The sequence below is a fragment of the Perognathus longimembris genome, chromosome 2 (assembly GCF_023159225.1).
Source record: "Perognathus longimembris pacificus isolate PPM17 chromosome 2, ASM2315922v1, whole genome shotgun sequence".
Classification (NCBI taxonomy): Eukaryota; Metazoa; Chordata; class Mammalia; order Rodentia; family Heteromyidae; genus Perognathus; species Perognathus longimembris.
The window spans coordinates 90,849,907-90,877,864 of NC_063162.1; the positions used below are offsets into that span (position 1 = coordinate 90,849,907).

At 37.1% G+C, this 27,958-nt stretch overlaps 1 protein-coding gene across 3 annotated transcripts in view; it reads right to left on the minus strand.

Moving 5' to 3' along the window:
- The window catches only part of Itgb8 (integrin subunit beta 8), an 83,857-nt gene that overhangs the window by 18,369 nt on the left and 37,530 nt on the right, over positions 1-27,958 (minus strand). For 2 of the 3 annotated variants that reach the window (XM_048339720.1, XM_048339719.1), the window contains exons 4-8: positions 20,265-20,511; positions 18,174-18,339; positions 17,446-17,604; positions 7,339-7,434; positions 2,801-2,890 (exon numbers count right to left, since the gene is read on the minus strand). In XM_048339720.1, coding sequence (XP_048195677.1) covers positions 2,801-2,890; positions 7,339-7,434; positions 17,446-17,604; positions 18,174-18,339; positions 20,265-20,511 — 758 coding nt within the window. Of the gene's footprint in view, positions 1-2,800; positions 2,891-7,338; positions 7,435-17,445; positions 17,605-18,173; positions 18,340-20,264; positions 20,541-20,581; positions 20,881-27,958 lie in introns of those variants that run through there. The other variant, XM_048339721.1, reaches the window with a different exon arrangement.

Here is a 27,958-nt window from a genome sequence, read left to right on the forward strand (position 1 = left end):
GCGAACCCAGGGCCTCATGTATACGAGGCAAGCTCTCTTACCAGTAGGCCATATCCCCAGCCCTCCAAGAATGTCTTATATCCCTACTGCTTGCTTCTATCAATTATTTGTTCCAAGCTTTAAATGAAAAATTAGGCCTCCTACTGTGATGAAACCAATCACTCGATTATTCACTCAGCCAACATTTATTTAATGCCTTTCAGGTATCAGGCATATGTTCATTTCTTCCATCACAATCTCCAAGTTTCAAAGGATCAAGTTACTTAAATAAATGCTTCCATTTTATGTGCAATTTTGTCCCCCAAATCCTTAACTTGTAAACAAAAGAAAGGGCGTTGGGGTGGGAATTAGAATCCATGGAAAAATTTGGCATGTGACAAAACAGACATGTATGCTTCTCATCAGCTTCTGGTGGCAATCTGCCTATACTGATAATTTTGTTTTGCTCTGGAATAATGTTCTAACTATCCAAATGAAACTTGACAGAGAAAAGATTCCTCAACCCTGAAAGAAAAAGAATGTGGCAATGTAAGAAGTAAAGTTTCCAGTTACTTTTAATTTTCTACTTAGGTGATTTTAGTAACAGCAATCATTAGATATGCACTTACTGATTAATAATCAATCATGAAATTCTGAGGATATGTCCTTAGAACTGAATATTCATTAACAGCATTTGTATTAGGCAACACCATCTCATCCATGTATCACATCATCTAGGTTATTGGATCATTGTGGCAAACTAATAGAAACTTCCAATGGTACACAGGTGTTGTTATGAAATAATTCCTCTAATCAGAAGGAAATACTTAATACAATGAATATTTTCAGCTCGTCCTTTTGAAATCTTATTCCTGGTAAGACTATAAGCCAGTTAGACCAATGTTTACAAGCAGTGTGGGAAGACAAACCTCTTAAGATTTTTAGTTTGGGGATTTAGAAATGAAACTTCGGGTATAAAGTTAAGCTTAAAAGTCTTTAGATGGACTAATTTTTTCCTGATGTGCAATTCTTCAATGAATGGTGAATTGTTTCTGTTGAACTGTGAAAACAAAATGAAATTTCAGAAGAATTTTGAAACAGATCCACAAAAATAATGGAAATTCATAGTGAGAAGATGGAGTTTTGTCGAATTTACTTGTAGTATTTGTTCACTGTAACAATAATCAGTAGTACAGTGGGCTAAGACACCCCAAACTTGTCCTTCACACATGTAAGGAATTCTGTTCTCTGTTTTCCATCAGTATAGTCTTACACACAGATAAAAATCTATCTGTCTACATTCTTTCAGGTAATACATGGATTCATTCTATAAAAACTCAACATGATTCTTAAATTGTCAATTCCTTTCTTATTTCTTAGAAACCAGCAGTGGGTGGGATGTTGGGTTTTTCTTGATTAAAAAAAATCTGCATACTAACATTCTTTATAACAATGAAAAAGACATGTAATTTAATTCTTATTTCTAAACACATAGTTTTCATACACAGAAAAAGAATGTCCAAAGAACTCAAATCTAACCAGATTCATATAGAAGACGATTAGAGAAGAGAGCTGGAGCTTTTCTCAATGCTTTCACTACTCTTTTATTTTACTGAATTATGCATGTGGGAAAGGGAGTCAGAGAATTGGGGAAGTGAGACTTTACTATAACTGGCCCCATCAATCAAGGAAGAATAAGGCATATTTTTTAAACCATGTTAAATAAGAAGAAAAGAAAAAAGTGATATCACACAGCAGGAGCGCTTGGACAAAGAAAGAACACCTTATTCTTGTGAACTGTGTGACTACGGTGTAATTTGCTTCACTTTTGTGTTCACACAAATACTCAATGGGAGTAGTAACACCTGCCTTATGGTCATCTGTGAGGGTTAAATGAAGGCATGGATGGAAAGTGACTGGCTGTTAGCATGAAAGAATAGTCACATTATAACAGCATTTATTATATTCAGGCATACCCAGTTCTGAGAGAATGATTATTTCTTTTTATTCTTTGCTTCCTGTCAGCCACTCTTCAAAACAACCATGATAACAACATATGGCCATCAATTTAATAAAATACAGAATCTAGTAAGGTGATTCTTTCAGCCAAAGAATTTTGACAAAATTGTTAGATGATTACACCTGTAATCCTATATACTCAGGGGGCTGAGATCTGAGATCAAAGTTCAAAGCCAACCCAGGCAGAACAAAGTCCGTGAGACACTTATGTCCAATTAACCACCAGAAAACCAGAAGTGGCACTGTGGCTCAAGTGGTAGGGTGCTAGCCTTGAGGTAAAGAGCTCAGAAACAGAGCCCAGGCCCAGAGTTCAAGCCCCATGACCAACAACAATAATTGCTAGAACAATCACATGATGGAAAATAGTGTCCTTCACAGAGCCCTGCCAGTAATTTTCATATCCAAAGGCAGTGTATTTTCCCTGACAGATTGCAGCTATTAAATGAACAAACCTGTGCATATCTTACTTTATGACATAGGAAACTCTGCTACTTTGTGGTAATAAAGAGCTTCCTGCAGTTATGACTTGGTGACTCATTGAGCATTAGATTTGCAATGCCTCTGATCTGAAAAATTCATGGTCAATGGCAAAAGCCAGGTACAGAGAAAGCTGAAATGATTCTCCCCAACACTGTATTAGTTCGTGGCAAAGGCAGGGCTTACTGCTTAGTTCCAAGTTTCGGGTCTTTTGATCTTTCTACTACTCCTAGCAAAATAATACATCACTAGTTTGTGCTTTCCTCCAGAAGTGAGGTTTAAAAGATTATTTGGAGAAAAATAATCACATATGATATATACATACCTTGTAGGCTTCGACTACCAAATTATTGAGATTTGTAGCCTTTGACTCTATTTCACCAGCAATGGTGCCAGGCAAAAGGGGTAGAAGGTCCTAGAATACATATGAGTAATGTTTACAGAGTGACAATAGTAGGCAAGGGTTTGATAATCATCAAAGATTCAACACTTGGCAGGCAGTTATCATGGAAGATGAGCCATTAAATGAATAAAAACTATGATTGGAAAATATAAGTAACCAAGCAGGGCAGCCAACTGGTATACATCAGATGTGGTGGTGTGTGGACACATGCATGCATGTGTGTGAATGAATGTGCACCCAGATTTACACAATGATCTACAAATGTGATTGACCTTAACTCAGTACTCCTCAAAGCCTGTTAAACTTTTTGAAAAGGCTTCAGAAAGCAAAAACATTGGTGAAGTTTTGCAAATTGTTTCTTCCACTTAGAGGTCCAAAATGTATATTTACCAATTAAAATGTTCAAGATAAGCCAGCAATTTGGAAGTTTACCAAGCTTCCCCCCCCACCATTTAATTTAGACAAGTATTTTATAGAAATGCTGTTCTGTGGAATGACGTTTGGTACATTTGGAGCCAGACAGGAGGAAAAGTGACAGTGAGAGAAGAGAGCACTGTGTGGCAGGTACTCACAATGGAGAGAGCTCAGTAGTAACGAGGACTCTTGGTATTTCTAGGAAATCATGGGAGTGAGCAGAGGGTTAAACATCTAGCTGAGAGGAAACTGATCTGACTGTGGTGAGAGTGAGGAGTCTGTACTTACTTGAACTTTGATACTTATTATATTTGACTTTGGAGATGATAAACTGCAAAACCAAGTAGTTCCCATCTTTACAATCCCACAGGTATTGTAATGTCTATTTCATAAAGCATTCATATGACTCAGTAGAGATGTGCCAGGTCTGTTAGGAGGGATGTCCAGCAAGCATTTCAGAGCTGGGAAGGCTGTGGTACACTGTTTCCTGGGGGCCGTCACTATGAGCTCTGCCTTAACAAGTGAGTAAGAGCTTGTGAAATAAGAGAAAAATGGCTACCAGGTATGAGGAGGAAAGAGAGTATCAAGAATAAAGGAAGCAGGAAAGGAATAGAATGCCTGGTGAACACTCATACACAGGATGGTCAGAGCAGGACAAATGCTGGCAGAGAAGATTCAGGGAATGCAGCCAGAGTGACAAGTCAAAGACACTTGGTCTTATATTCCCACATGAGAGATTTGGTCCTCTCATTCAGAGTTAGCCCTTGGCACATTTTGCTTTAGGGAAGACTATGGATATACTTGTGATCTCAATGGTTCATCCTAGTAGTCAGGTAGAGAATGGAATAAGGGAAGCATTATAATACTGTTAAAATTCAGGGGAAAGATGAGTGATTAAAAAATAAACATAGGAGCTACAGTTACACATAGCACGTTGAAAGTAGTTACAACAGTGATACAACAATCGTTTCCATAACATGGAGTTCATTTCACTTAGCATCATCTTATGTGTTCATAAGGGTATAGCTATTGGGCTCTTGTGATCCTCTGCTGTGACTAGCCTAAACCTGTGCTAATTATTCCCTATGAGGGAGACCATAGAGTCCATGTTTCTTTGGGTCTGGCTCACTTCACTTAGTATAATTTTTTCCAAGTCCTTCCATTTCCTTAAAAATGGGGCAATGTCATTCTTTCTGATAGAGGCATAAAATTCCATTGTGTGTATGTACCACATTTTCCTGATCCATTCGTCTACTGAGGGGCATCTGGGTTGGTTCCAGATTCTAGCTATGACAAATTGTGCTATTATTGATGATCTTCTTGTACCCCCCTTCCTGTGGTTGTATCTACACTATCTCTGTATCTTATCTGAGTATATTGGAAACTGTGTATATTGGTATTAGAATGAGGAAATTGAAAGGGAATACCAAAATCAAGAGACACAGGGTAAAAAAAGACAAACAACTACAAAAGCAATACTTGCAAAACTGTTTGGTGTAAATGAATTGAACAATACATGGGGGGAAAGGGAAAGGGGGGAGGGGAAGGGGGGAATGAGGGACAAGGTAAAAAACAGTACAAGAAATGTATCTAATGCCTAATGTATGAAACTGTAACCTCTCTGTACATCAGTTTAATAATAAAAATTAAAAAAAATAAACATAGGGCTGGGAAGGTGGTTTAGTGGCAGAGTGCTTGCTTAGCAGGCATGAAACCCTGGGTTTGATTCCTCAGTACCAGATAAACAGAAAAAGCAAGAAGTGGGGAACCATAGCTCAAGTGGTAGAGTGCTAGCCTTAAGCAAAAGAAGCTCAGGGACAGAGCCTAGTCTCTGAGTTCAAGCCCCAAGACTGGCAAAGTAGAATTATTGGGCAGTAGTCTTGCTGACTGCAAAACAGGACTCTCAGTGGATGGTCAGGCTTGGAACATACTGATTTGGTGCACAGTTCAGTTAATAATAAATCCGGTTTATAGTTTATGAAATTTACAAAGGATTGAAGAGAACCAGTTAGAGCTATTAACATTATAAAAAAAAGGCACAGAGAAAGTCACAGAGAAAGAGGAAGCAAAGTTTTTAAAAGCCTCATCGTGTTTGAAAGTCAACCATGCAGTTTAGAGGTTAAGAGAGCAGGGTTTGGGCAAGCAATTAATCCCCCTTCATATTTCTTCATGTTAAAATGGGCATAATAAATACACAGCCCTCATTGTTATAAGTAACTAAGAGAGTAGAATAATTAATGCTTCTAAACTCAGTACCTGGCAAAAGCTAATTACTCAGTAAATGGAAGCTAGCAATTCCTGCTATTATTAAGGTGGTTTGGGCCATTTAGTTTGGACCAAGTAGATGTTGATTTGTTGTTAAATTAAAATGTGTTTTGTTTTTACACTGGAAAATGCTTCCATAGCATATCCATTTCAAAGAGCAGGTTATTATAGTTTCATTATACACTTTCAAAAGAAGAAATGATATAACTAAAATAGTGCTCTGGGATGGTAAATAGAAGGTTAATTATGAGGTTAAACTGGTAAAGGGCACAGCAGCTTTGTGCAATAAATAAACAAAAATAAATAAATGAATAAATAAAACTGTTAGAGCTCATCTCCAAAAAGCCCATCAAAAAGCAGGACTAGAGCTCTGAGTTAAGTAATATAGCACCAGCCTAAAAAGCTGAGTTCAATGTCAGGCCATGAGTTCAAATCCCAGTACTGAAAGCAAATAAGTACGTATAATAAAAATAAACAGTACTGGAGCCTGGCTACTGAGAGGGATGTATACGGAAGAAGCAAAGATAGCAAAGGAGATAAAGCCTCCAAGTTCACAGTGATGCATAATAAAAGTGAGGGCATCACATTGCCATGGAAACTAAGAAAATGGAATTTCATGGGAGATTCTAAAATACCATGGAAAGAAACAACAGCAAAGACATGGAGGAACCATCCTCGGTTCTGGATTTGATGGCATGCCACAGTGCCACTGCAGCACCTGTCTACTGTGCTGAGTCTCACCTGCCACAAAGGATTCTGCACCCTGCTGAGATTATTCATATGCATAAAGGCTTTGGACAGCCTAGACCAAAGCTAGATGTGCAAATAGTATTGCACTCTCCAGCTTTAACTTACTAGTACAGCCCCAAAGACCCCAGTAAAAGTAGCTTATAGACACTAAAGGTGAAGATACAATTTGGGTGTGGAGGCAGCTAATGCCTGTAATGTCAGTTATTTGGGAAGCAGAGATCAGGAGTTCTGCAGTTCAGGTTAAAAGTTACCAAGACCCTATCTCAAACAATTAACCAGGCTCGGTGGTAAGTATGCATCTGTAATACCAGCTACATAGGGGGCATAGCAGTAGGATTGTGGTCTGAGGCTAGTTTTGGGCAAAAACACAAATCTCTATCTGAAAAATAACTAAAGCAAAAACCGATGTGTTAAGTGTTTGAGCATTTATTTAGCATGGGGCTCTGAAGTCAAACTCTTGTATTGAAAACAAAACAAAACAAAAAACACAGTGATGGAATGTGGAATGTGAAATGCCTTTGACTTAATAAAAGGCTTGCCTACCATTGCCACATTGAGTAGCACCATATAAAACTGTGCTCATGTGTGTATTGACTATAATTCTCAAATAGCATTTGGTATTTACCATTTGCCCTGGTCCTCTGTGTTACAAACCTACATAGGATTTATTTTTAGTTATTTTATTTTTTATTTTTTTTGGCCAGTCCTGGGGCTTGGACTCAGGGCCTGAGCACTGTCCCTGGCTTCTTTTTGCTCAAGGCTAGCACTCTGCTATTTGAGCCACAGCGCCTCTTCTGGCCGTTTTCTATATATGTGGTGCTGGGGAATTGAACCCAGGGCTTCTTGTATATGAGGCAAGCATTCTTGCCACTAGGCCATATTCCCAGCCCCCCTACATAGGATTTATGTCTACATGGTAACTTAAGTTACTGTAAAGTACACTTACAGTAATATAGCAATAAGCTTTGATTATATAATGTGCAATACTTCCAGAATGCCTACCAAATTTTTAGCTTTTGAAGTGAACATACCTTATACCAATGGAACTGCTTTCCTTGAACTGCAAAAATGACATTAATGTTGTTGTCTATTAGTTTTGCTGAAAGTTGACCCAGTGAGGGATGTTCCTGCGATATATAATGAAATAAAGAAGGGAATTAAATGTATATCCAAACATTTATGAAGAAAATCACATGAATTACATAAAAAATGTACTTAATTTGGAAGGGTTGGCATTTTACTAGAGACTTAAATTCTTCTGCAGTATGAAAATCAAATCAATCAAATCTTTGCAAAAAATCTACAACTTAGAAAGATGCAGCCGGCTAGATTCACCACAGTGCACAAGACATTGGGATTTCTTCTAGATTATTATTGGATTCAAAATAACAAAATCAAAAGGTAATTTAGCACACTGATAATACAGGAATTTATTTCAGTCAACTGGACTGGGAATGTGGCTTAGCAGTAGAGTGCTTGCCTAGCATGCAGGAAGCCCTGGGTTCGATTCCCCAATACCACATAAACAGCAAAGGCCAGAAGTGGCACTGTGGCTCAAGAGGTAAAATGCCAGCCTTGGGCAAAAAAAAGCCAGGGAAAGTGCTCAGGCCCTGAGTTAAAGCCCCAGGACTGGACACACACACACACACACACACACACACACACACACACACACACATACTACGTAATATATATTTCAGTCAACTGACAAATTATTATTTCATTTTTCCAGAATAAGGACCAGTCCTACTAACTGACTAATTGCTTCCATTTAAAGTACCAATGATAATTTTATCTCTTTACTGAATTTATCAGCACCTATTCCTAAAGTCTGTGATGGAAAGATGTAAGGAACTTTGTTTTTAAAGTTACATGCCATTTGCTTATGGTTGGGAATCTGCAAATTTCCAAATTCTGGGGTCTTTTGTTATATAGTAGTTTGGCCTCAAATTAAAGTGGGCTATAAGAAAATAAATAAAATTGTGGTAAGTTGGTTAACATCCCAGTATTGTGGCAACTAAGGGAAGCATCTAAGTTAATTGGTTTTACTACAGCCAAAGTTCCGTGGCCCACATTTTACACTTATATATACAGACCCAACATAGACAGTGTTCTATTGAAAAAAAATACTGCCAGAGCTGAGGGTGAGGCTCAGGGAAGAACATGTGCTTAGCATGCATAAGGCTCTGGGTTCCAATCCCAGGCAAAACATAGCCCATATTCTTTTACTTAGAAATAAAATGATATAGATAATATCTGTATTTGTTATTGTAGAACAACAAACTTTCTTCAGTTGCATGTAAGTGTGATGTGAAACTCAACTTATGAAAAAGTTTGGAAACCATTTTCACATGGATGCAAAAGAAATATTCTGCCTAAAGCAATTCTAAAGAGTCTAAGTTAAAAGTAATAGAAAGTGTCTTATTCATTTTCATTTCCTGCAGATGGAGGGCAGGGTATGTTTCTTCTTCCTTTCCTACTGCTCTATATTTCATTCTGTTTTACTAAAATAAATCTATGCTAGAGGAGAAGAATAAAGTAATAAAAGAAAATTTCCTATTTCTGCTAAAATATACAATCTGGCCAAGTGCTGGTGGCTTATGCCCTTAAATCCTAGCCACTTGGGACCCTGTGATCTGAGGATCAAAGTTTGAAGCCAGCACAGGTAGACAAATCTGGGAAACTTTCATTTCTAGTTAGCAAAAATCTGGAAATGGAGGTGTGGCTTATGTGGTAGATTACCAGCTTTGAGGGAAAAAGCCAAACAAGTGTGAGGTGACCTTATTTCAAGCTCCAGTATAGGCATCAACAAAACAAAAACCCCAAGGTGAAAACCTCACATAATCTTGAAATAGGCTTATGACAACTTGTGCAATCCTAGTAAATTAAAGAGAATAGAGACAATGTGAATCTAGCAATTCTGGGAACATTGTCTTAATGTCAAAAACTGATTTTCAAATATTTTGCTTTGACCACAAATAATTACAGTTTGCCAAGGACTTAATCTTCTTAATTTTTAAAGCCATTTATATTTCAAGAACATTATTCCCATGGGCTTTTTTCTGGGAAGGATGGGAGCATTGATACTCGATTCGAACTCAGGGGCTAGGACCTGTCCCAGAGCTTTTTTGCTTGTAACTCGAGCTCCTTCACTTGAGCCACAACTCCATTTTCTGCTTTCTTGGCTAATTAGAGGTAAAAGTCTCACAGACTTTCCTGTCTGGACTGACCTCCAATCTGAGTAGCTACTATTATAGGCATGAACTATTGGTGCCTGGCTAGCCTATGTATCCAAAATAATTGTACACTTAGACATATCAAGCAAACATTCCAAAACCAATGTTTCATATGTAAAGGCAAACATTGCAAATGGGAGTCTTTTTCCTTAATTTGTTTTTCCTTTTGAAAATAGGAAATCGTATTGACCAAAAGTATATGCAATTCGAATCTAGAATGCTCTAATTTGTTCAGAAAGTGCATTAAAAAGTAGAATCAAGAATGTTAGACTTGAAAGCACACATTTTTGAACCCCAGAGAGAAATCTGTTTTCAAAGAAAATTCCAATACCTTGAGGCTAATTTTTTAAAAATTATAAATGTACAACAGATGTTGAGCATACCACTGTTGACAAGAAGCTTATGGATTAATAGCTCTTTCAGAAGCCCCTTCCCCTTTCCTCCATGAACCATGTCATCTTCTAAGCATTTTATCTTTCATGCCTTTTATTCTGCTAGCAGAACACTTTCCCTCTCAGGCAGCTGTCCTGGGCTTATGATTTCACTATCCCTCAATACACCTCCCCTCCCATCTACTCCATTACACATTGCTCCTCTAGATTCTAAAAATCATTATTAGAGATAGCACACATTTCAGGGGCAAAAGGGAGAAGGAAAAGCACCATGTCAGGACAGCTGCGGAGTAATTAAGGCTGTGGGAAGTAACTTATAAATGTCGGAATGAGGAGGAGGTAGAAAGATTCATTGGGAGCAACTTCAGTTGAAGAGATAACTGCAAAGAGAGAAATGGTAGAATTTAATGTAAGAATATTAACGTCTTTCTAGGTGACTGAAGGGAAGTGCTCAAGATTCTCTTCATCTCCAGTAAAATTAGTGATATCATTTGATAAGATAATTTAGAACATTTAGTGTTGAACAACAAAGTATTTAAGAAGGAGCAGCAACTTGAATTGGCAGGAGAGTTTCATTGAGAGGTGAAAATCATAAGGTATATATATATGCTGTCCATCTGTACACATCCAAACAGCCTATTTTCTGAGTACATGGCAATACAATGGTTTCTGCAGACCAGGGCTCCTGAATCGTGGACATTTTGTGCTGGATATTCTAAGGAATGTCCTGTGTGGTGGTTAGCGGTGTCCCTGGACTCTACGCATTAGAGGGTACAGCTCCTTTCCTAAACTGTGACAGCCAAAGTGCCCTTAGTCATGATACTCTGTCCTCTGGAAGGTAAAATACCTCCAGCTAAGAATCACACTGGAAACAGAACTGGGCTCTGCAATAGTTAGCTATGTACTGCCATTTGAATCTTAAAATTTCCCCAATGGCCTATGTGTTTGAGGCTTGGTCCTCAACCTGTGGAGTTACTGGAGGTATGGAACCTCATAGAGGTGAAGCCTAAAGGAAGGAGTTTAGGTATTTGGGGGTGTGCCTTTTGAGGAGATGATGGAACCCTGGTCTCTTTTCTCTTTTTTTTTTTTTTCTCCCTTGCCACTAGATGAACGGCATTCTTCATTCTGGGCTTCTATCATGATGAGATGCCAGAAGCTCAAAGCCATGGTGGTACCCAGTCACAGATTAGAATGTCCAAAGATGTAAATCATAGTAACCTTTTCCTCTTTACAACTTGGTTGTCTCAGGTATGTTTTTAAATAAGGGTGGAATGATGACTAACACATTACATTACTGGGCAGTGGTCTTAACTTTTCTGTGATCCAGTCACCATAGCTATAAAACAACCATGAACACGAACATTGACCCCTTCACACTTAATAACACACTGTTGTGTAAAAGTTGTCCACCATCATTCTGTCATTCTGGTGGACAGATTAAGGCCAGATTAATGATGAATACAGGCCCATGTTATGATGTCACACTGCTTGGTGTGTACTGCAGGCCCTGCTCTGGAAAGAAGTATTCCTGGAGCAAGGTACTGAGGCTTTAATTGAACTTTGTCACTTATTAACACTGTAACTGACCCCTCAAGAGTTTGAGTTTTTGGCCTCTGCTCAGACTATATGAATTGTGGTCATCAAACTACTTACTGAAAGAAGGCAAGCACTAACAAAGTCTAAAGTTGTATTTTTGTGGCTGCAGAATTTGAACTTAAGATCTCATGTTTGCTAGGTTGGCACTCTAACACTTGAGCCATGTTTCTAAAATGACTTTCTTTTTTCTGGTTACTTTTGGAGTTGGATTCTAGTAAACTGTTTTATCCAGGCTGGCTTTGATCCTTAGATCCTCTAGATCTTGGCCTCCTGAATAGTTAGGACTACAAATGTAAGCCACTGATGCCAGGTTGTAAGCTTTATGATAAAAAATATGAAAAAATCTACTTAAATACAACTTAACCAAAACATGTGATTTAATTAGAACATTGCATTGCATAAGCATTGACATCAAACTTGAATTTGACTGTGCTTGCTTGTCTAACCTCCATTCCGTCTCACTCCAGAGGTATTATGGAGGCAGAGCCAGCTTCCTGCAAGGCTGTGATAGGTGATTTTTTGCATGCAACGTTTGCTTTCAATTAAAATTAAATTCAGTTAGATATTGTTCAGAGAAATCATTTCCTGGCTACTTTTCTGAGAACATGAGAAGCATTCAAATTGCATCTCATAAAATGACTAGTGTTTACAATTTAAAGTAGATAGTTCAGTAAGCAGGAAGCTGAGGCAGGCATTTTGCTAGCCATTTAAAGCCCCAAGAGATATCAATGATATTTCTCAACAACATGCGCACTGACTTTTTAACTTTCTAGTTAAATTAATTGCCTGGCATATAAAGGTGCTCAATGAGTTAGTTATTTTTATTACTATGTCTTTAAGACAAAAAAACTAAGAAACAGAAAAAACGGGTTCATTCTTTTTGAAGCTGAAAAACTGTTTCTAAGTTACAGTGCAACAAACCTATCAGAGAAATTTCTTTAATAAAAGATTATACTTATTGCTAGGTGCCAGTGGCTTATAACTGTAATTGCAGCTAGTTAAAAGGGTGGGATCTGGAGGATTGAGGTTCAAATCCAGCCTAAGAACAAAAGTCTATGAGATTGTATATCCAAAATAGCCAGCAAAAAAGCCAGGTGTGGCTCAAGTGGTAGAGTGCTGGTTGCATAAATGAGCCAAGCAAGTGAGGCCCTGGATTCCAAATCTCAGTACTACAACCACATACAAAAAAGATTACCATTATCTTACAACAAAGTCACAAAGTTGTGGATTGAATTAGTAGGTTTCTAATCTTTCTTTCTTTCTTTGTGTTTCTGGAAAAGTTAAACCATTTATGTAATAGAAAGGAAGGCTTCCTAAACAGCCTGTGAAGAGCTGAGTAGTCAGCAAAGTCAGTTTCATGAGAAGAGACACAAGCAATGAGGACTATTTTTAGCCATGGAAGCTAAGTCTTGAGTAAGTCCCTTTGGCAATGCTACCTCAGTGCTTTCATGCTGATCAGCTAGGATACTGATCCCTTGGGCAACCAGCCTATCCTGCTGAGGTTGCACGGAAAGGAATTACCAAGGAGGTGGACCATGGAAACTTTGAAGGAGGTATATGAGAGAAATCTTGAAGACAAATGGACCATATTACTTTGGGACACATAAAAAGTGATGTGGAAAAGCAATTATCAAGCTGCTTAAACTAGAGAATACTAGTAAATATGTCACATGCATTCCTGCACACAGTGTGAGTTCGGTTGGCTCTTGACTATTTGAATCTCTCTGTTCAGCCTGAAAATCAGCAGCATCTGAAAATATCTCATTGATCAGGTTCACTGGGTGACTACCACATACTGGATCCTTGGTCTCCCCTCTTCATTGTAACCAAAGACCTTTGTGCTATTCTTGGCTTCTGCCAAGGGGAGATGAATGAATGGCTTCTGGGAGGCCTCTGACAAAGGTTCAGAATAGCCCTGAAGGAGCTGGTGGGGAGACAGGATGGAAGTCCAGGCTCTCAATATTAATAACCTATTTTCTACATCATGAACAATTTTGTATGGACTATCACCTGAGAAGGGATGTTATACTTTAATTACTATTGGTACAATTATTAAGCTGCATTACTACTCAGGTTTTATATTCTGGCACTGAACCTGGAAAAGAAAAACAGTGTAAAATGGAATTTATTCAGCCATACAACACTCATGAACAAATGCTAACAATACCTAAAAACGTATTCTCTTAAATTATATCTTATTTTGTAATTGATATTAACCAGAACATCTGGTTTATACTTTGTAGGTTAAGACTATAATTAGAATGTTAGAACACAAATGACCTCAAGACATTGTTGACCTACTTTTTTCTACTTTTAAGTTGGGAGCTTCTGTGACATTTTGGTCAAGAATAGAGAATTTAATATAAGAATGAGATGATATGACCTCACACATACAATTGATCAACTTTTTAGTTGTCTATCCTCAGGCAAATTTTGCTTAGCTTTTTTTTACCTTCAATTTTTATTGTATACATAAATTTGATGCTGTATACCAGGTTGCCACAGTACTTTCAGTCAATTTACATGATGAAAGGTAGTTGATATTTGTCTAGAGTTCACATTGACCTTCAGTAACTATGCATACAAATAGAACTAGGGTCCCTGTAATTCAGAAATATAATAGTTTAAAAATAATTACATCAATTACATGATGGAAAGAACTAAATTCTCTCGGGGCTAGGGATATGGCCTAGTGGCAAGAGAGCTTGCCTCGTATACATGAGGCCTGGGTTCGATTCCCCAGCACCACATATACAGAAAACGGCCAGAAGTGGCACTGTGGCTCAAGTGGCAGAGTGCTAGCCTTGAACAAAAGGAAGCCATGGACAGTGCTCAGGCCCTGAGTCCAAGGCCCAGGACTGGACAAAAAAAAAAAAAAAAAAGAACTAAATTCTCAAATGAGAAGCTTCCTGACATGTGAATTTTGGCTGCTGGAGATAAAACTAGAAAGTAGAGTGATCGATTAGTTCTCTAATTTGTAGAAATTTTAGAATCCTTTCTATTAGCCTAAGCAGAAAAGATGAGGAGGAGGGGTCACTTTAAGATGCACACCTGTCAAGAACTATATCTATATGCCTGACAAGAGTCAGGGTCAAGGTCTTCTCAGATACAGGAGACTTTAGGATAATAGTGCATCTTTTCTATGTAAGTACATAATTAAGTGATTAGTAAAAATGCTTTAGTTTCTTTTATTTTTAAGAGGACTGGGAATTCTTGTATTTTAAAACACAGTCCTGAGATAGTAGAAATAAAAGTCATCATCTAAGCTATGACAGGCACATTTCTCTTTAGTTTATTTAATCTATACTCCAGTGGCATGTGGGTAGATCATTCCTTTAAATATTTGGGATAATGACTAAGAATTTAAAAGAAGCAGATGATAAATTGTTTAATTTTCTGATATCACAAGGAGTCAAACACTGTCTAAAATTGTTCCAAAATCATCATTTATGTTCAAGGTTCTATGACATGAAAGAGTTCTGTTAGGAAATAAATGTCTTTTTTTTTTTCCTCAAGGAATCACCTCTAAATGAGCAACAGTTTTTAAATGCACTTTTCAAATGCACTTGTGGAAGGATGATGACCTTGGAGAAACTTAAAAAGAATAATGTAAATTATAAGGCATGCATGCCATTGTTATTTTTCTTAAGGAAAAAAATCTTTCCCTTTGTCTTCCCAAAGAGTAATTCCTCCTGTCTCCTCCTCTCACTTCCATTGAATGAATTAGAATTCTATCTCAGATTTTTTTTTAAAAAAAAAGAGGTTAGCTAGGAAGCAGAACAGATAAGAAATGACTAAGTAGAAGTAGGCGGATCTGCTAGCACAAAGTGAGACTATGGGAGAGAATTAATAGGAGGTGAAATATCATTCACATAAACCCAAATTCTAGTTTATAAATATGGTAACCATGATTGAACTTGCTTTATGTGGTAAATCAATTGCCTGCCTCAACTATGAAATTATGATGGAGTCTGTTAGATAAGTTGGTGATCTATTTGAATTTTACACATGGAAACCACAGCAACTTCAGCATAACACATATGCTTCTAATATACTCTAATTTCCAAACCATGGGCAAGATAGCTTTGGGAACCACATACATGCTCAAAGGTGGCACAGAATAGTTCAAGTGGTTTCTTTTTGTACCAGTATGGAGCTTGAACTTGGAGCTTGGGTGCTGTCCTTTGGCTTTTTTGCTCAAGGCTGAGACCCAGCTACACTTCTGACTTTTTGCTGGTTAATTGGAGATATGAGTCTCACAGCAGGAAGCCCAAACTTCAGATTTCAACCTCCTGAGTAGCTAAAGGCTTGAGCCACCAGTATCCAGAAGAAATAGTTTAAATTTTGAAGAGAAACAACACAAGTATTTGCCAGGTAACTAGAAATGACCAGTTAGACGTAGCTTGCATATTTAAGATCACATTTGGCTCTATTCCTCTAAATGAAATTGTAACTTTGCCATACAGGTCAGTGTGAAAAGGCAATGTGAAGAGGAAAAATGAATATAAGATGTGATAAGTTTGTGTTAAAGAGTAATTTACTAAAAGTGACATGAAGGCATATCTATATATCCACTTCTATTATTTCTTAACTGGTTACAAAGTTGCTAACACAAAATCAAGTAAGTTACTTGGACTTTGCAATGTTTAGGCATTTCCTTTTCCCCAGTGGCACCTTGAAAAGAACTTCTTAGACTAGCAGGACCCATGAACTGAGAAAGTCTGATGATTTCTGTTCTAACATTTGGAGAATGTATAAATAGGTGCCAAGTTCAGAAACAAATGAAATTTTGTTGTTCATTTTCATATCTAGAATGAGCTAATGCTTGGGAAGATATGTTTCTAAAAGATTATATTTAAAAATATGAGCCAGAGCTTTTGCTAACCTTCAGGCAGCAATTCATTTATTCCTCAGCTAAAAGAGAACCTCCCTAGCCCCCACCCCCTACAAAAGTAAGCTCCAGAGCAGGAAAAGAGAACCCAATAGACAACATCCCTTGTTTTGGTTTCCTTTCCTTCCCCATTTAGGTTTTATCTACTAGACTGGAAAGATTTCCAGACCAATTGCTATTTTTCAATCTCTCTTTAATATGGTTGTAGATATCAACCCTGTAGAACTAGTCTATTCGTACAAAGTGAAGGCATTCTCTTGTTTCCTTTCTAGATGCATGAATGACAAAAAGTAAGCTATTTTTAGTTTAAAAATTGTACAGTGTCTTGTAGGTCATCCAAGAGTAATTTAGCCAGACATTGGTGACTCACACCTGTAATCCTAGCCACTAAGGAAGCTGAGATCTAAGGATCTTGATACAAAGCCAACCAAGGCAGGTAAAGTTCATGAGACTATCTATAATCAACTAGCTAAAACTCAGAAGTGGAGATGTGGCTTAAGTTGTAGAGTACCGTTCTTGAGGAAACTGCTAAGTGAGAACATGAGGCCCAAAGATCAAGTCCTAGTGCCAGCACAGAAGAAAAAAAGAGTCATCTATTAAATGCTACCAAAGATTTTAGCCACCAGTTTTCTTGAGTATCATTTACAGGCTGTATTGCTCCATACATTTCCTTCTATGATTTATCTTGTCACTGTGTCTGTCTCTTATCTATAATTTCCTGGGCAAGAACAACTGGATTGCAAATTCAAGCTTGTGATTTCACCCAAAGAGTCATCACTAAGAATGGAATTTTTTTTTTTTTTTTGGCCAGTCCTGGGCCTTGGACTCAGAGCCTGAGCACTGTCCCTGGCTTCTTCCCACTCAAGGCTAGCACTCTGCCACTTGAGCCACAGCGCCGCTTCTGGCCGTTTTCTATATATGTGGTGCTGGGGAATCGAACCTAGGGCTTTGTGTATCCAAGGCAGGCACTCTTGCCACTAGGCTATATCCCCAGCCCCAAGAATGGAATTTTTGCTACATTACCATGGTTGTTGACTTCACGTAGACATTGTTTTTCAGGTGGCAATTTCCATCATTGGGCACCACTATGCCTGCCAATTTGCTATCAAGAGCAAGATGAGATGTCTGGTCTGTCATCACCAGCAGCAATCTTTTAGCTTCTTTTCGCCATCCAATGTGACTCTTGAAATGAAAATGTATAATTAGACCTTGTCTAATCACAGGGGTCTGTCCTGTGGTCTTCGCTTTAAGAAAATGACACATTTGAACTGACAAACATGAAGCTAGGCTTGAAAGACGTGGAAAAGTTCAAAGCTGCTTCCTTAACAGGACCCACACTTATCTGTACATCCTCTATTTCACCACAGTCATTGGGTCACCAACTGCAGTGTTGCACCAGAGGAAGTGTAAGCTAGGTTTTAAGCAGGACAACACATGATGTATGTGGACAACATGGTTCTCCCATGGGATGAACAACCCCTTTGGAAGATACATCCACTTGCTCAAGCTGCTCTTGACATTTGTTTGTTTATAATCCTTTCACAGTTTTATTCCTCACCCAGTTTTGCTCCTCTGTCCCAACTCTGTACAAAGTTAGTTATATCTGTGATGAGTACACTGTCAGAGTAGTACACGTTCTTCCAAACTAGGTTTCACCTCATAGGTCAGGGAGAAAAGAAGATCCCTCCATTCTTTCAGAGCATTGCACCCAAGCAGAGCACTCTAATCCTTAATGACCTCACACATCTTACCTCACACACAGCGGCCTGAAGCATGGCATCAAACCCTCCTTCAGGGGTATCTATGTTTCCAGAGATCTTTTGTCTATGAACTGCCTTTTCAAATTCAGTAATGTTTTCTGTCAAGGACAGGACGTGGATGTAGCCATGGGGAGGCATGCAGTCTAAATTGTAGTCACTGAATTGGAAAAGAAATGCAGACCGTGTCTTTCTATGTGACCTTGAAAGTTTCAGAATATAGCTAAAATTATCCAGTTAGAATGAGAAAGAAGTAGATTTTGGAAGGAAGGGAGTAGGGAAATTTAATAACACAAAAATCTGTAAAATTAGAGATAAATTTAATATTGATGAACATTCCTTGGAGTTGGAAATAAAGCTATGTTTGATGTTCTAAAAATGAAGAAATTAAATATATTCATTAATATGAGATAACTAGAACTATTCAAAGTGATAGTAAAGAGGAATATAAGAATTTGGAGTAATTTCCTATTACAGTTGGCCAAAAATATAACAGAGAATCACATTTTGGGAAATATTTGTGAGAATTAGCTGAGCTACATTATTGTTTCTCACTGTTGTGTGTGTGTGTGTGTGTGTGTGTGTGTGTGTGTGTGTGTGTGTGTGTGTGTTTTAGTTTTCCAGTCCTGGGGTTCAATCTCTGGGCCTGGGTACTATCCCTGAGCTCACTTTTGCTAAAGGCTAGCCCTCTACCACTTGAGCCATAGTGCCCCTTCATGCTTTTTCTGTCATTAATTGAAGACAAGAACCATAGGGAAGATTTAAAAAAAAAAAAGAAAGGATATGTTGGAAATTAACTGTACAACTCTGGGATGGGGAGGAGGATTGGCAAGGAGGAAAGGCGGGAGAAAAATGAGGAAGGGGGAGGAGGTAACAAGTTTGACAAGAAATGTACTCACTACCTTATGTATGTAACTGTAAAACAAAAACAAAAGCAAAAAAGAACTGTGATTCTCAGATTTCAGCCTCCAGAGTAGCTAGGACTACTGGCATGAGTCATCAGAACCTAACTCTCACTGTTTCTTTGTTTGTTTTTAATGATGTTAGGGGAAGAATTACAATGAGCTATTAAAATTCATGAAAACTGATTTGATAATTTCCTGATAACTCAGAAAGCAAAAGTCATCCTTCTTGAATGAAGTAAAATCACCTTCAAGAGAAGGTTCAAGCTGGGCATGATGACATAGGTTTGTAATCCCAGCAGTTGGGAGCCTGCAGCAGGAGATCACAGTTCAAGGTCAGTCTTGGATACACAGTGAGACCTGGTGTCCAAAAGAAAAATACATAAAAAAAAGGTCGGAGGAAGCTGATGAAATGCCACTAGGGGATTAATCAGGTCTATTCTGATATGATAGATGGATAACAGTAGTTTGGGCAAATTGTAATGTGTAATAGAAGATGATTTGAGCAATTTGTGGTAACAATAATTATACAGATTTATTTCTCTGAAAATTGAATATGCTAAATGTGATAACATGAGGGAACTTGCATACCTAAGATTTGTTCTCTTTTCATTGTGGGACAAGTACTATTTAGAATCAGAATGGCAAAATGATAAGAAAATGGGCTCTTTCTAAACCATCAATTTCTCATCTTTTGACCCACTTTATGAGATAGCTGTGCTTTTTTCATGGTCACATCATTAAAAAAAAAACACATAATTGTGACAGAGATGGACAGGTAGATAATCAACTTGATAAACACTTGAAATTTTATCAGTCTTGAACTCAACAATTTTGAAGCAAAGCAAAAGAAGAAATTAAGCATTTCCACAAAAGGTATTTGCAAACATAGTAGCATTATCATTAGAAGGTTATCTAGAGTTTATGTCAGTATTACTTATATGTTAGTATTATTTATGTCAGTATTATTTAGATGTAAAGTGAAGAAATAATATTTGAAGAAATAGAATATATAAAACCCAGGCTGCAAAGAAAAGTTTTCAGATAGAAACAACCCTCTTGCTCATATGTTTTGGATTCTGATTTATAAAACAGAATTCTATACTCTGGTAAATTCTTCATAGAATAAAAAATGAGATTGAATAAGAAAACAATCTATTAGTACCCACAATAATTCCAATACCTGCATTGATTATGAATCCTTTCTGGGTGGATGCTAATATATGGTGAAACAGTTTTATCAACATATGAACCAAATCCAAGACGGAAGTCATGGGAGAAAAACGCCATTTTCCTAGATAAGTCATTTCCAACAGAATTCAATTTTTCTATATTATTATGCATTGATGCTGACACATCAACCAGATAATAAAGATCCACAGGATATTTCTTCAAAGGATGAATTTTCATAATAAAATTAGCTTCAGCTCCTGGTTCAAAGAAAGAAAAGTATCAGTTTTTATTTTATGTATCTCAGCATGAACTGTCAATAAGTCAAATTGTAGCATCTAGAGAAATGTACACATTATGTGTCTTGGAGTATTCTGAAATAACTAATCATACATTTTTCAAAATCAGTTCTACAAGGATTTCCCACAGTCCTGCAGGCTAGCTAGACTTAATAATAAAAGCACAAGCTCCATACAAATGTAACAAAGTGTCATCACATGTCCCTGCATTGCCCATAGCTCAGTAGCTAGAAAAGCAGAGTGTAAGGCATCTGTTGTCTCCAGAAGGCATAAGGGGCTGTGGAATGGTTTGAAGGAAACCAGAGGGATATCATCAGAAAAATTATATCCTATCAGGTAATGCTCATTGGTTTGTAGCTCAAGAATTTGGACAGTGAAATTCAGCATGTAAGGCCCAACACAGCCTATTTTTTTTCTCTCCATTCCGCTTTCAAAACTATGAATTCTGCTCAGTTTGGGGCCACTGTTAAAAGTTCAGTTCCCTTGGAAGTGCTTTGCAACTTAAGAAGGGAAACTAAATTTGTAAGAATGTTAGAAATTGACACATTGTCTGAGAAATAGACACACACCACAGTTGGGAAGTGTAGTTTACTTGAAGAGGCTTAAATTTCAATGTATAGGTCAACAATTTAAAAATAAATAGATATTTTATGTATTTGTACAATATATAAAATGTTATATCAGAAATATAATATGCATATGAACTGTGAACTCAGTGCCTTATGCACCAACCACACATTTTTATCTTGGTTAATTATTGCTGTGTATTGTATGACTCTGTGTAAAGACAAGAGGTTATATGTTTTTATAGAGGCCTTGCTACATGCACACCTCAGTGCTGAAATCTCAGCCAAAGTATGGATTGGTGAGTTCAGCAAAAAGGCACAGTCTATGCATCATCAGCAAAGGTGCAGTCCTTAGAGGCCTAAGTTATTCAGGGCGCTCTAACCAAATGTTGGTCACACAGGAAATGTCAGCAGACATTACCTGTTCTTCACAGCCAAGCCAGCATTTTCTAGTGTCATTGGCATCAGCAAAGAGGAGGCTGTGAGGAAGCTTTGTGAAAAGGTCAGGGATGAGGAGTTCTATGATGCTGCAGTTTGGCTTTGGATTTTCCTAGGTGCTGGCTTTAGCACTGGCATTTGGGAAGTTGATGTTCTCAGCATGAGCTGGGACATCAGGAAGACAAGCTGTCAAAGGGAGATAATGAGCTTTTCCATATACTGGCCTTTTAGTCCTTGCTGGAGAGAAGAATAAGTGCTAGACTTAAACTGTAAAGGCCCTAACTTCCCATGTAGTTCTAGCTTTAAGTAGTCAGTTCAAGGACAGGTAGACAGAGACAGACTGCTTCTTGGATAACACCTGCTTTGTTTTTTTATTTTATTTATATTTTAATGAGTATTTTCTTTTTTTTTTCTTCTTTATTGTCAAAGTGATGTACAGAGGGGTTACAGTTTCATATGTAAGGGAAGTACATTTCTCATCCAACTTGTTATCTTCTCCTTCATTTTCCTGCTTTTGTTTTTAAAGGAAGAAACAGAAGGGTTCGAATGCGGATTACTAGGCCTTGCCCATGTAAGCTATAGACATAATCCACAATGTGGGGGCAAATTGACTTTACAGTGGATAATTATATATGAGAGAAAAGTCTTAAAGACAAATTTTGTAGACAGTCTTCCACGGTGAGAGATAGTAGAAATACTTTCTCATGGCATAATGGATAAATTTTCCCTACATAATACCTCTACTTACTTCATATTGGGTGTGCAATCAATATAGAGCTAAAGGCTGGGTGATATTAAAGAGGATTTCATTACACTGGATTCCTTAATAACCATTATGGGGCATTAATGACCAAGTAATGACCATTGTCAGGCAATTAGTGATACAAACAATGTCTTGGATGCTAAAAACAGAAAAAGAAGGAAAAGTTTGGTTGTAACCATAGATTTTACAAATCTGGAATAAATTAGTTGTAAAAAAACAATATTCTTCTAAAATATCATCCATACTCTGTGAACGTTTGGAAATTGTTTTTGCATTGGAGAATATCCTCAGTTGTTGGGACATAATTTGTTTTAGGGCCCTTACTAGGTTTAGAATTGGTTCGATTTTAAAATTGGAGTTGCTATGGAGCCAGTATTATGATCACATTATATATTCTATTACTGCAAAGATCTTTAAAAAATAACATACATTCAGCCTTGCTATGAAATTGAAAACTGTCAGAATCTTGAGGGAACTCTACTAGTCCAATCAAACAAAGCATGAAATTTAGATGAAGAAAAGCCCAGCTTCACTGTCCTGATGGTTCATATCTATAATTCTAGCTACTCAGGGGGCTGAGATTTGAGCATCAAGATTCAGAGCATAATCCCAGGCAGATAACTCCACTAGACTCTATCTCAAAATAACTAGCAGAAAGCTGGGAGCGGAGGTATAGTTTAAGTGGTGGAACACCAGCCAGGACTGGAAAAAAACAAGTGGAAGTGTCAGCCCCTGAGTTTAAGTTCCAAAAGATCTCAGTTCCACCCTTACACTGAGAGTCCCGCTAAGATAAAGTAGATCCGAAGTTGATAATTTGAGGCTAGACAAGAATCTGGTGCATATGCTACAGAATTAGAAGACTGAAAGCTGGGCAGGTAGAGGAGGAATGGAGGAGAATGTTGAAATGGCTGACACTGATCAAAATGCACTTTCATAACTCTTGTTAAATGGGAACTCCTTTGTACAATGACTAAAAGGTAATAATAATAAAGTTCTGGGTGTTGGATATGTTTGCATTCTGACTTAAGGAACAAATTTAGTTTCTGAGCTCCAGTTTTCAGTAGTGTTATAATGCTGTGAGGTTTCCTTGCTATAATCAGGGATATTTTAGAGTTTTGTTTTTATTCGAATACCTTAAGTTCTTATATAAACACATTATAGAACCACTTATTAACTATACTGGACAAGGCGCAGAGACATGATTTGGAACGATTGTGAACATGGACTCATATATTGGACATTATTTAATTAAAGACGTGTTATGATCCCTTCTGAGGTCTTTGTTTTCCATCAGTGGTTCCATGATTGTTGCAGTAGAAACTAGAGTGGGCATGTGGCCACTTGAAAATGAGAGCAGAGCTGTCCCAAGAGACTGCTGAACTCTGCCTGCTTTCAGGAATATATCCAGGAATTTAGAACAAAAAGACTGAAAACATTGCAGAAGGACAGGGAATGAGTATTCTCTATTCTTGATCATCCTTTGTACAAGTATAACCTTTCTTCTACATATTTTTCCTTTTCAGTGATAAGTTGATTTATTTATAAGGCAATTTTATCTAATAAATTATATTACCTATCATTATGTTACTTTTCATTGTAGATATGAAGCTGGGCTCTTTCTTCAGAAGAACTGTGAGCTTATTTTATTGGACTACTAAACCTATGACCAGTGCATTTTGATTACTTTAAAGCTATCTGTACTTTTCAAAGTATCAGCCATGATTAAAGTTATATTCAATTGTATTTTCTCTGTAAGTAAAGATAAACTTGGCCTGTGTATCCTATCCCACTTCTTTTAGTTATAAACCTGTGATGAGTACTTTAGGAGTTTGGAGGTAAAGGGAAATGATTTCTTTAGTTACATATCTGGTATCTTGTTATTTTTTCTTCTTTTTTCTTTTTGTGCTAGGAATAGGCTTAAATTAAGATAAACTAGGGGCCTGGGCACTGTCACTTTGCCTTTTTGCTCAAGGCTCCTGCTCTACTACTAGAACCACTTCCAGCTTTTTGCTGGTTTTCTAAAGGTAAGAGTCTCATGGCCTTTCCTGCCCAGGCTGTCTTTGAACCATAACCCTTAGATCTCAGCGTCCAGGCATTACAGGCATGAGCAGCTAGCATCTGTTTCCTTTCTGCTGTCTTTTTTACTAATCTCTGAAAATCACAAGTTATTTTATAGAATAAGAATGATGTGGTTTAATTTTTTTTAGAGAACACTCATTTGTTTTATTTTTTGTATCCTTGATTACCATGATGAAAATACATCTTTTTTTTTTAATAGCATTCAGGTAAATGTGAAGAATCTATTTGGGTTTGTTTGTGTGAATATATTTAAAACATTGTCAGGTTCTCCTGAATGCAAGAACACCTGGTTTTCCTTTTCTCATGGGATTTAAATTTCATTTTCTTAGCAACTTTACATCTTTTGCTTCCCCACATGCAACAGACCATTCCTACCATGAAACACAACTGATGACTAGTGTAGACTGTGAGGAAAATAGTTACAATTCACTATAATTTGAGGCTGACCATAACATTTCCTCCTTGCTATGTTTTTCTTTAAACATCTTGCTTTCCCCCTCCCTCCTTTCTTCCTTCCCTCTCCCTCTTCCTCCCTCCTTTCCTTCTTTCAGGCCATCTGAGAGCTAGGATTGCAACCATATACTGCAACTGCAATACCCAGACGGATGTAGAATTTCTGAACAGAAGGCAGAATCAATATAGGTTTAATCTTATAGCACTACTTTGACACATTAAAAGTTTAAGAGTTGATAATATTACAGATTAAATTTTTACCCAATGTATTTATTTTTCTTTCTTTTTCTCTTGTGGGTCTTGGAACATGAACTTAGTGCCTGGGCCCTATCCCTAAGTCTCTTTGTGCTCAAGGCTAGCACTCTACCACTTGAGTAACAGGGCCACTTTTTCTATGTAATTTATTGGAGATAAACTAAAACTAAACTACAGATGTTCCTCAGACTCCAGAGTAGCCAGGATTACAGGCTGTACTACTCAATTTCTTATGTCTGATTAAGTTAAAAAATTTCAAATGCACCTTCCCAGTTATGCCACACAACGGACACGTGTCTCTTCTGGTTCCAGCCTTCTTTGGCTTTTGCCTGGATCATTTCCATAGTCTCTCAATCTGTTTTGAACTATAATCTTACTTCCCTGCAATCACGACACCACTGAGTACATCCTGCTAAAATTCAAAATTGATGTCTTTCTCTGCTTCAGAGAAAGCAGCTCTCTGTCAGGTGGCTAATGCTCAAGTTGAGCACAGGTGGCTACACATAGCAGATACAAGTGACTCATCATCTTGACTCTGTCTAAGCTCTAGCAAAACACACTGCTTGTAATTCCCCACATATACTCCACAAATACATACTGCTATGCCTTGCTTATGTTCTTCTCACTTCCTGTGGTATCTTAACCTCCCTTTCTTGGTGTAATTACTACTTCAAGACACTGCTCAGTAATCTGCTCCTCCCTGGACCAGGCTGAGTAGCCTCCTTTGTGTTGCCATGGCAACTAGATCATACCACCATTATAATGCTTACCCTGTAATTATAAGATTCCAGATAGGGCATCTATATCTGCTTTTTGTAGCTGAAAGCTGCCAAAATTGGAAATTGTGGAAAATTTAGCACTGTATTTGGTACACAGTAAATATCTAATGTATTAGTAATTATTCCCATCACTACTGGTAGATTGCGAAGCAACATTAGTGTAAAGAGCTGTGTTTTTGCCTCTGAAGCCTCTGTGTTGAGCCCATGTGCAGTCATTCACAAATACTTTAGATACATTTTGAGTCAGCATTTCAAAAGGCCCAGAAAATACAACTTCCTCACAGTGTAGGGAGAATTTAGAGGCTCTTGAAGAGACTGGGGGTGTAGTTCAAGTGGCAGAGCACTAGTTGTGGCTTTGAGTTCAATGGAGGGGTCAGGAAAGAGCATCATCGGGCCCTAAAATGTTCAAGATGCCACTTGTGTTGTTAACTCTAGAAAAGCTGTCTTTTCATGTCTTTTGTGATTATAAAGGGTCAAGTTCTTATTTCCTTCAATTAACTTCAAAGAAAAGAAATGAGCCTGTGACACAGAATGAGGAAAAAGATATTGGAGGAAAGTTAATAATGTTATCTTTGATGTTCTGGCTACAACAAACATGTCAGGACACTAAGAAAATTGAAAAAAATGTTCTGCATGCATTAAGGAATAGAAGCCAATTTATATTCCTTATATTTGATCAGGATAGCTCCCAGCCCTTTGCCATGTGATTGGTGGAAAGTACAGATCCATTATATTTCTGAAATTTGGAGAACGTAGAATGGCAGTCTGCCATACATTGGAGGGAATTCAAGTTTCCATTTTTCAATTAAAAATTAAGGAAAAATAAGGCATAGTTGAAAGGGATTTAAATTCAATTATACTATATTAAAGGAATTTTCCCTTGAAAGATTAAAATGAATCAAGTATGTGATATTTTCTTAAAGTAGTCAAGTATAGACTATTCTAATCTTTATGTGGTACATGATATTTGGAGTCAAAATTAGAGAAATATTTTCTATTTTCCTTCAATTTTAATTTGATTATTCTTAGAGAATATCAAGTAGGATCAGTATGATTCTTTTCAGGAGATTGATAACTACTTTTATAAAGGGTTAAATTTAAGACTTGAACAGTTGAAGAAAATTTCCAACATAGTCTTGCAAATATTCTTTAACAAATCTTGCCAACATATAAAAATATTCCATGAAAAATTAACAGTGCTTCCTGGATACTGTGTTAATAGTCATGGATTTTTATCAAAGAAGAATGAAGTGATAATCTACAAATAAACCAAAGTTAATACTAAGGGCTAAACGTATTTTATCCTTAACTATTCCTTACATGATTCTCTTAATTCTCATGTATTTCATGCTGAAATTCACTGATTTTTGACTATTGTAAAAATAATAATGCCATGGCAAAAGAATATTAATAGATAATTTTTACTTTCCTTGGATTTTTCAGGTAGGTGAAGAATGATAATACTGCTTGATCTTTTCATAATGTTGTAAGTTATTTGATTTTGGTACATAGTCATTTTTATTTAGGATTTTAATAAATAAAGTAAGGAAGTATTCTTTAATGTTAGTTCCAGTAAAGAGCATTAAATTTTATTGAGTGATTTTCAGTGTCTATCAAGCTCCTAATGTGCTTTTTCTATTTTTGGTTAATAGATAATTTAAAACACATTAATCAATTCCTCCAAATCAATTACCTTTGGTATACTCGCTTAAACTCATTTCATTGGTAATGCTGTTCTTAGCATGGGAAGTTTAATTTGATTTTTTAAAATTTAATTAAGGATTTTGTAGTAGAATTATACCAGCCTTGTAACAATTACAGTTTCAAGGACTCCCCTAAACTTCTGAAAGAGTATTCATAACATGAGGAAAATTTGTTCCTTGACTACTTGAGCAAGAAGTGTTTCATTCCATGAAAGCATTTAGGGTTAATGTCTTTAAGAAGTACCTTTTATTTTGTAAGAGAGTTTATAATTTTACTATAATAAACATTTATAATATTTTAGATTCTTATATATTTTTAGGTTTCCTCAGATGCTTCCTTTTCTTCACTCAATTTTAGACTTGCAGATTTTT